This window comes from Montipora foliosa, chromosome 12 (assembly GCF_036669935.1).
Source record: "Montipora foliosa isolate CH-2021 chromosome 12, ASM3666993v2, whole genome shotgun sequence".
NCBI classification, from domain to species: Eukaryota; Metazoa; Cnidaria; class Anthozoa; order Scleractinia; family Acroporidae; genus Montipora; species Montipora foliosa.
Genome location: NC_090880.1, coordinates 36,897,523 through 36,907,522, shown reverse-complemented (window position 1 = coordinate 36,907,522; position 10,000 = coordinate 36,897,523). Strand labels below are relative to the sequence as shown.

General features: G+C 39.4%; 1 protein-coding gene across 5 annotated transcripts in view; it reads right to left on the bottom strand.

Moving 5' to 3' along the window:
- LOC137979106 (DNA helicase MCM8-like) overlaps positions 1-10,000 on the bottom strand; it is a 34,671-nt gene that overhangs the window by 8,035 nt on the left and 16,636 nt on the right. For all 5 annotated transcript variants that reach the window (XM_068826286.1, XM_068826287.1, XM_068826288.1 and 2 more), the window contains 13 exons: positions 9,414-9,482; positions 8,892-9,022; positions 7,854-7,912; positions 7,481-7,511; positions 7,308-7,370; positions 5,433-5,501; positions 5,216-5,293; positions 4,986-5,058; positions 4,421-4,485; positions 2,972-3,015; positions 2,337-2,423; positions 2,054-2,087; positions 879-908 (listed from right to left, as the gene is read on the bottom strand). In XM_068826286.1, the coding sequence (XP_068682387.1) occupies positions 879-908; positions 2,054-2,087; positions 2,337-2,423; positions 2,972-3,015; positions 4,421-4,485; positions 4,986-5,058; positions 5,216-5,293; positions 5,433-5,501; positions 7,308-7,370; positions 7,481-7,511; positions 7,854-7,912; positions 8,892-9,022; positions 9,414-9,482 (833 nt within the window). The remainder of the gene's footprint in view (positions 1-878; positions 909-2,053; positions 2,088-2,336; positions 2,424-2,971; positions 3,016-4,420; positions 4,486-4,985; positions 5,059-5,215; positions 5,294-5,432; positions 5,502-7,307; positions 7,371-7,480; positions 7,512-7,853; positions 7,913-8,891; positions 9,023-9,413; positions 9,483-10,000) is intronic.

Sequence of the window (10,000 nt, the reverse complement as noted above, 5' to 3'; positions counted from 1 at the left end):
TTTCGCATCGGCAGGAGATAGGCTGGACAAGACGTTTCTCAAACCAATTTTTTTGGTACGTCGCCGTTGAAGGATGTGATTCATGTACACTACCTGAATTACATCGCGCACATTGTCAGACGCGACAACGCCCACCTGACCAAAGAGGCGTTATTTATAAAACCGGATCGCTCCCTTGCGTATCCGGTGTGGACAAAAGTGAATTTCATTCTCGAGCAAAATCTTTCACGGGAAGACCTAATCAAGAAAATGCTTAATCGGTCAACAATTCAACAGGTTCTGCGGCAGCGATTCCCGCATTTACGCGAAAAAAGGCGCCAGAGCCAACTCTCAAGCCCCACGTGGCCAACCAGACCGGAAGCAGCAGCTAACGCGACGGAGAGAGTATAACCAATAATGATGATGATGATGATGATGATGATGATGAAATGACATTCTAATCCCTTCCCCGCAAAAAAATTGTCGACTATATAATACATACATATATATCTTTGTCGACGAATCGCACACAGTAGAAGCATGGACTGGGAAACGTTAAGGGTACGTTGAAATCTTAGTTCTGTATATATACAAGTCAGTGCAAAGCAGATCACTTTAACTTAAGAAAGGGAAGGGTTGGAGCAGTCTGTGAATTCCAAATTTGACTGTAATCCCCTTATCCCATTGTCACTCCACTGTGTCATTTCCATGTTGTCCCTTCCAAGCAGTCGCTTCTTTCCAAAACTTGGAAGTGACAACGCGTGACCCTTATCGGTTTCTATACTACGGAGTTCTGCAAACAACCGCACTCATGGCAATTCAGGTCGTGACGATACTCAATGACACGCGAAGAGTCAAAGAGTATAAGAGGCAAAATAAATAATAAAGTCAACAAGTACCTCATCTGGTTTGTCCAGGAGAATAAACACCTGGAGATGAAAGAAAAAGTGTTTTGGGTAAAACCCCAACTTCAAAGTTAAAACTTCTTGGACCTCCTCTACTCGATCAAGAAATAATATTCGTAAATTTATTGTTCAAATATTGGCTTATTTTCAAGCATTGTAAGAAGAGTGTATTTTAGCAAGAAAACTATTCTTGCCAATTTTGGGTTCAAATTTTCTGGGTGTCGACACTTTGGATTTAATGCCACTTAAAAGTTACTCCCCTAGCTTTATTAAGAAAATAACGCAAACAGCGGTGATAAACATTGTATTCCAACGCATTTTTATAAAACTTGACGTTTCGTATGCTTTTAAAAATTGTAACGGTCACTTTTGAAAATGTGTGTTGACTAGCATACGAAACGTCAAGTTTTATAAAAATGCGTTGGAATACAATGTTTATCACCGCTGTTTGTGTTATTTTCTTAATCAAGCTACGATGGCCTAAGAACAAGAGTTTATACGATCCCCTAGCTTTCTTTGGGGACAGGGGTCTGTTTCTCGAAAGTCCCAAAACACAGTCACAGTAATTTGGATTTTATTTATCTTTCCATAATAAAAAAACAGCTGTTTTTAAAAAGCGGCTTTTCAAGCCCAAAATCTTATCAGGACTTGTGAGAAACAGGCCCCAGCAACTGTATGACGTCATGGAATCGAAACAGAATGCGCCTAGCTTCTTAGGCTTCTAGAGGCCCGGGGCCGGTTGCTTGAAGCCCGGTTAGCACTAACCGTTGGTTAAGAAGGTATCAAAACCTGTAGGTCCACGCTAGTTAGCGCCAACCAGTCGTAGGCAAAACTGAAAAGGCAACCCAGCTACTTATTTGCACATGAATGGTGTGTATTGCTCTGATATGCCTCGTTCTTCAATGAATGCCGCTGCAAGAACACTGGCATGGTATTCTGCATTTACTCTAGACTGCAAAACGGTCGTTTTCTTCCCTTTTCGGAAGGCGCGAAGCGTCGTAAGCGTGATCCACGCGCGTGAAGCGAGGATTCTCCCTCGCCGTTTCTCCACTCGCTCCAGACCTTTCGTTCGAATATTTACCGCGTCGATTGCGTTTGCAAAAAATGCGACTGTTTTGCAGTCTACATTTACTCCAACATCAAAACAAAACAAGACAAGTTGAACTTACAAGATCAAAACGAGACAGCAGTGCACTTCCCATCCTGAAAACAGCAAAAGATATCATTTAATGATGGGCCATTAGGGGTGAATGTTTCTGACAATCTCAGCAAACATTGGCGATAGGCTAGCCTGCAAATGCAGACGCATTTCCGGCCATTAGGAGAGAATACCGACGGCTGGAAATAAATCTATAAAGTTCGCAGGCTAGCAGGATTAGTAGTCTCCTTCGCAGCCGTTGTTAGGATCGTCGAAACAGCTGCGAAGGAGACTGGCAGGATAGCTTTTCTTACTTGAGATTTTCCGACACAGTTTTTGCCTTATTGTAATGTCCTCCTACTGGGTTAGCAGCTGCAAGAATGGACGTCCTTGCTGGCAAGCTGTAAAAACACAGTATTTGTGATTCAAAATCTTCAAGGAAAATTATTTTACCTGTATAGCCAGGAGAGTGTCTAATCGGCGTGGGTGGGTGGATCATGGGTCGTGGGTCGTTGGTCCCTAACCCTAACCTAACCCTAAGTTAACTCTTTTTTTATCAACGACTGGAAATTCTCGAAACAGACAAGACCTAAGACCTAAGTCAAATTTGGACCGAGCACTGAGGGCGCTAATATATATCTCTTTTTATCTTCAAACAAACACGGCCCACCACCCATGAACCATGACCCACGACCCACGACCCACCCAACCACGCGATTTAACTTCACCCTATAGTCAGGGATTGAAGCAATCAATTCTAGTCAGTGAAGGTTTTGTTCTTAATGGTCTTCACTTTTAAAGAAATGCCCATAGAGTTTTTTCAACGTCCAAGATAAGCTCATAAATTTACAGATGGAAAAAGTATGACAGCCCTTTACTTCCAAAATGTTACAACAAATCAGCATTTTCAACAGCTAAAATAGATGTTTTTTTCAAATTCTTAACTTGCCTGCAAACAATTCCTGCTTTTGCTATACTGATACTCTGCTGTTCCTGAAAAAGAAATGACAAGCCACCTCCTTAAGTAATGACAGCTAAGGAATCACGGAAACCTCACTTAAGAATTGATTCAATACTCGCTGGTCTTTGGTCATTTTTTAAACTGCATATTGTCACAGTTATGTACAAAGTGCAGAACAAAAACATGCCCTCCAATGCTAAATAAAAGGTTCTAAATAGTAACTACTGGTACATAACCCCTACCAAAGTTGATGATATCGGGCATATATGGTCCAAGTAGGGAAATGGTGTGGAATAACCCAAGTCCCATATGAACATATTATATTACTTCGATATAGGTTATTGCTCCTCCCCTCCCCCCCCCCCTCCCCTCCCTCCAAATCATCATGACTGTCACTATTTAGTACCATTTTATTGTCTTTCACTCTGGGATTGCTACGTATTTTGTAAAGTTTCTGGGTGGGGATGTGCCGCTGAGACCCTGGAACCCTTAGCCTATACCAGAGCTAGTTTCAGCTAGATTTTGCTACCCTATACTAGAGTAAACTCCCCAAATAACTCCTATCCTAGAATAGCTGTTTTCCAGAAACTGAGGTCACTAGCACAGTCTAAAGCAAAGCCAAAAACAAAACCTTACACCACAATCACTTCTTTCTTAAAAAAGGATTTATTTATACTTGTCCAGCAATGCCAAGCACGTACGTACGCATTATCAAGACAATAAATTGTTTAATTTTAACCAGTATTAATACCACCGATTTCCGTCTGAATCCCGATTTTTGACAGTTAATAATATCCAGTAGGGTTTTCTGGTAGCGTTTTATGATAGTCTTCTATCAACGCCACTTGAGGCTGAGTCGTGAAAATTTAAACTTGCGGATTTCATTTTTTTATATTTTTGAGTAGCAATTCCTAGTTACCTAAGTCTAGATAAAATCTTCAAAAAACTGGTCAGTTTCGTGAAAAATGATACACTATTTTAGACCCAAACGCTCTGATTGATATACCCTATGCTAGAGTATTTCCTTGAAAACCATACCCTTCACAGCAGCACATACCTATATAGCCCATGTATGGCAGTACCCCCCCCCCCTCCCCCCCCCGGGATTCCCCATAGTATATATCACAACAACAAAAGTATTTCTCATGCATGCTGATAGCTGGAGAAAGGACTAATAAACAACAAAGGTCTAACTAGTGTAAGATACTAAAAGAAACAGGTTGCTTCTGAAACAAACCAACATTTCCCCAGGAGTATGAACACGAAAAGGTCTCTGAACATTCAATATTAATTTTCTATCAAGTCTCATCATTAAAATATGGCAACCACTGCACTCAAGCTACCACTGATGGTGATTGGTATTCAACAAGTGTGGCACATAAAAATATAATAATTTTATGCACACAAGCAGAACAGTCTAGGCAGTGACAATCTCACCATTGCTTCCAACAGAGCTTGGTGTTGACTTCCCATTTTGTCAAACTCATCAATGCAACAACAACCTATCAAAAGATTTAAGTGAAGATGAATGACAACACCGATAACTTTGTTGAGAGAGGGTACCCTGAGAAAAACCTCTAACAGCTGGTGGTGGCCATTTCAAAAGAATCTTCTGCTTTGGCCACCACAAAGAACCTCTGATCTGTTCTGTAGTTTACATGTATGTTATCTTTGTGGTCATTCATTATTAACCTATTATTTCAAATTCTACATAATTCCCTTCTGTAAATGGCAATAATAGCAAAAAGGCAAGACAAAGCTTCTGAGAGAGAAGCAAAAGCTCCTGAGCTTGTTTATATTTGCATGTTCTCGGGAAAGAAAGGAATTCCAGTCTGACAATTTGTACCAGAGCAAAGAACAAGTTTTGTTGCTGACTGATTTATCTCCAAGCCTGAAATCAAAACTTGACCCTAATTATTTTGACGGGAGAGCAGGTTCCTACTAACTTTGGTCAGAAATGGAGCAACAAGCTAGCACAAATACAGAGTAAGTTGAGCATCACCTTGGTCCCCCAGAACCAGTGCCCCTGCCTCCAATGAATAATCCCCAGATGATCCTTCTTTTGACAACGTGACCTGGAACATAAGATTATCACTATTAAAACAATAAAATAATTATTATTCAGAAACCTCAAGAACTCTTTAACCATTCAAGACTCCAGCTATGAGTCCATCCTCTAATAACCAATCAAAATATATGCATTATTGAGCTTATTATATTAAATTTCCTTACAGTCAGTCCTGAAGTTGACGTTGCATTTCCACACACATACACTCCCCTGGGAGCTATGTTAGAAACTGCCTGAAGCATCTGCGGCCAAAACAAAAAAAACAACTGTTTCAATACCCATGCCCAGTATTCGTTTTACCTGACTTTTCCTGTGTACATTATATTGCTAAATACTTGCTTTGTTGTGAATTTTAATTAAAACAGAAAATATTCAATTTACCTGACTTTTACCCAGTCCTGGGTCACCAACCACTAAAATGTGAGGACTTCCTCGTATTGGGATACGATTCTGCAGAAAGCACAAAAACATTAATGGAAACTTATCCAAGATGACTTAAAGTTTTGTTCATTTTGTTCATCATTAACTTGATTCTTGGTTGGGTCCAAAATAATGGGGTTACAGATTTCCAATGTGCCACCTAGAAAGGACTTTGTGGTAAAGGTAAAGGTACACCTTATTTACCATCGGTAATTCCTTTACCCTCTAGAGAGTATTCTCCCAGGAAGCCGATGGTGCGCTCATTTTACCCCCCTCTTTCCATCAGTACTCCGTTTTTAAGGGTATTTAAAGCGACTTAGGCTACACTGAAAGGAAAGAAGTCGAAACAAGGATGTGAGATTCAGGATCGAACTCGGGACCTTATGCACCAAGGCCGCGCACTAACCGACTGTGCCATCCTTGCTGCTGTAGGAAGCCCATATCTTCAACAACATAAATTCACTTCCTTCTGTACTACCTTGGAAGTGAGATTATGTTGGTGGGTTACTGTTCTAATGGCTGGGTACCTCAACCTCAAGAATCTGCCAGGGCTGTGTTCCAAAGATCAGTGGGCTTCTCCCCTCTATCTGCCACTTATTATAATATGTAGACTAGTACTAGAGGGAGAAGTGGCTTCACCTTTAACTAAGGCCCAAACGTACCGTAATTATCTTCAAAACATGTAATTTACATAACATGGATAACGTTATTTTAGGCTAAATAACTGGCCAGTGACACAGTTGTCATGTAGTGCTGCTCGGAGATAAGCGAAAATTAACGCATGCAATACACGTTTTTTTGGACGCGTCTAAAATTGTGTATCGTATATGCGTTTGTGCCTTTGTTATTCATAATTGTAATTTTGCTTTTCCTGTTATTGTTTACGAAGACAAAAGAATAAATTGCGTGACTGCCGACAAGTCGAAAATCTACATATGCATGTATGTCGCTTTGATTACTATCAATTTCAATCTGCAAATGCCGCCGATGAAAACATCCACAGAGCATTATTTCGAAGTTTAATACCCTTTACATGCAACAAAGGTCTTGCAAGACGAGCGAAATTAAATCAGCAAATTATGTCCCGAAAAACTGAAGACATGATTTTTTTTGCCGTGACACGGTATTTACAGTCATTTCACGAAAACCTTTAAACGATGCGTGCAAAAAAGTCCAATTTTATTATCGCTCTCAACAGTTTCATGTAAATTTCGATGTTAAGAAGGTTTTTGTGTGCCGTTTGTCGATAGGTTTGTATTTTTCCAATAGTAAACTTGATGAATTTTTTTTGCTTTAAAACACAAATATCCAGCCAGAAGGACTTTGCTCCATTAGAATAAGAATATGATGATATTTTTTGCTCTTTTAATGACGCACCTTCCATTGAACACGCAAGTTTTTTTCACATTCACCACACTGGAAACGATTGAGAGTAAACAAAGACAATAGGAGAGCTCATAAATACTAATGAGCCTCTTTGCATTTAAGTTGACGCGCATCCACGTTTTCTTGACACGTTTTGCACATGCATGTTTTTTGCGTATATTTTGGTTCAATTATCCCGAGCTGCACTGTACATATGTGCAGTATTTGTTGGTGCAATCGTAAAGCCTTGTAAGGGATGTTTCCATCAGGCATCACGGTCACCTGATCAGAATTTGGGACGTCTCCAGGTTCTTCCATCTACACTTATATGTAGTAACCATATAAAAAAACAAGGTTTGCAAAAAGAAGGAAAATCAAGTACACAACTAAAGTAGGTAAATATCATGAGTCCCCATTGAGTACTCATCATCATATCCTTGTCGTCCATTTCATAGTAAATTATATTTTTACCTTATCATTTACATATCTCTGAGTTCCTCCAAAGAGACCCAACACCAATCCTGCCTTTACCATCTTGGAATTAGAGAGTGATAAATGTATGTTATTGATTATTAAAAAATATCCAAACACTGTGTCAAAAACAGTTGGAGTTTACTACTGTAGTTATTAAAAGTTGGACCCACCTCATGTCCATAAATTGATGGACAAAGTGATCTGCAGGGAATAACAACTAAATTAATATACAGATTTACATGTACATTATGTAGCTAAGCCTAACAAGGGAGCTCCCGTTTCAAAACCAGAGGCTGTCCCACCTCCCACCTCCCAACAGTCTCTATGCACAGGTGGTGTAACTGATATCATAACCAAAATTTCTCGCATGGATAGACTTCCCAAAAAATCTTACCCATGATGCTCGGCTGGCACGCTTTGCGCATCTGAGCTCTGCTACCATTAAAAGTCTTTTTCATGTTTTATATAAATGTTTCTGCTTCTGTTTGCTTGACTGACTAACAATACCCATTTTAAAATACCTGTAATATGACTTTTGCTTACCCAACAATCAGTCTAAACAGGTTACTTTGTGCTTGAATTTCTTGGATGGCATACAGTTCCTAAAAGACAAAGGTAAAAGTCTCTTCTTACGAGCCAGAAGGCTCATCAGGCCGGTGCTTATCTCCGGTTTCAGTAGCATGGAGCGACTAGGAGTATTTATACTCCCCCCTGGATGGGATGCTAGTCCATCGCAGGGTTACCCCCAGCATTACGCCGGTACCCATTTATACACCTGGGTGGAGAGAGGCACCGTGAGAGTAAAGTGTCCTAAAAGACAAAGGTAAGGGGTACAAAACTTTTTGATGTTGTAGGCTGATTCTGCATCAATAACAACATTTACATCACTTTCCATTTAAACTAAGGATTTTTTTGCTACTTTGCATCTTTCTCCTAAAATCCTCACTTCCATTCATAGGCCGTGCAATTCCAGCAGAACTGTTTAAATTAATGCTATCACTTGACACCCCAGTGGGAAACTTGCTCCTAACATTTCTGCGCATCAACTTGTAATGAAATATGATGTAAATGGCTTAAGTATATAAGAGCTAGCTTAAATAACAAGGAAACATGAATCCATTTTAAATCTTGACTTCAACCCACTGACTCCTGGGAGTTAGATTATATGCAGATTTTACTCTGTCTAAGGCCATATGATTTTTGGAGCAGTGGTGAGAGGACTCGCCTCCCATCAATGTGGCCCGGGTTAGATTCCCAGACTCGGTGTCATATGTGGGTTGAGTATTTTGGTTCACTACTCTGAACCGAGAGCTTTTTCTCCGCTTATTGCGGTTTTCTCCTCTCCTAAAAAAAACCAACATTTGACTTGATTTGCGTTAATTGTTAATTTCAGTTTACAGTGTCCCCAATTCATGCTCCAGCGCTAGAATGACTAGACACTTAAATTAAGTTCCTTTCCTTTCCTTTCCTTTTGTCAAGTGGGTGCGTCCTGGAGCACCCAAGGATTGAATAGGTTAAAGGAATGTTTTTTTTTTTTCATTGTTATGTGAACCGTACAAATCCAATTTACAGGTTTCATACCTTGATAGAAAATTCCATAGCAAGTCCACCTGTTTGCTCTCCATTGGCAGCACTACCCTTGTTGTTACTGACAGCATTAGCATGTATATAAATCACGAACATGCACTTGTCCTTGTTGTTCTTGTTGCGATCTAAACAGTCATTCAACTAGTTGTTATCACCAAAATCCAATTAATTTTTACAGTTTTCCTAAATTTTTTTCTTTGTTTGTTTATGAAACCGCCAGCTAGGTCATACATTCATGCACCTTCTTCAAGCCATAATGCAGGTCTGCATTTTACCAAAACTGGTTTGACTTAAAAAACTGGAACAGGTAAGGTGAAACCAGAAATGATTGCAAAACTGTATGGGTATACATACTGGGGTGACTAATTTCTCTATTTTATTTATTAAAAATTAAAGAAAAGTTTGTGCACTTCTTGACTGGCATACATGTACATGTATTTGTTTCCCACTGTATCATATTTTACCATGTTTACCTAATTCTAACATCAAGAATAAACAGATAAAAGTTAAATTTACGTTCTTCTGAGCTCGTTACTTTGACAAAACCGGTAATGGTGACCATATCTCCTGGAACACAGCTATCCACTATGAGAAACAATAAAATACAAGTATCTTACATCATGATTATAAATAGATGATAATTATTACATAGCTGAGCGGAGATACGAAATTTCTCTTCTGTCTACTTCACAAAGGCATCGGAAGGCTTAATTTTCATATGTAACCATAGCAACAGTGATCTTTTCACGTGTGAGGATATATTTCATTGTTTATATAATATAATAATCATTATCAAATGGCACACCAAGTCTTTTCATTTACTCACTTCCCGTCCCATTAATGTGTTTTCATTAAAATCATTTTGAGGCACACTAGTCATTTTTCTGTTTTCACCTTCTGTCTACACTAATACTTAGCAGTATGTCTGTGAGTTGGAGGTTTTCAAAAATGCTCAATAGAGTGAGGGTTTTTTAAAACAAGGGTTCAGGGTTTATGTGAACACGAAAATTAATTTGACGTTCTTGAGAAGACACTGTCAGCTGCATTGGTAATTGTGAAGAAGAGCTCCCCAAAAACCTGTCGGCCGACTGTCGGTTAACTGT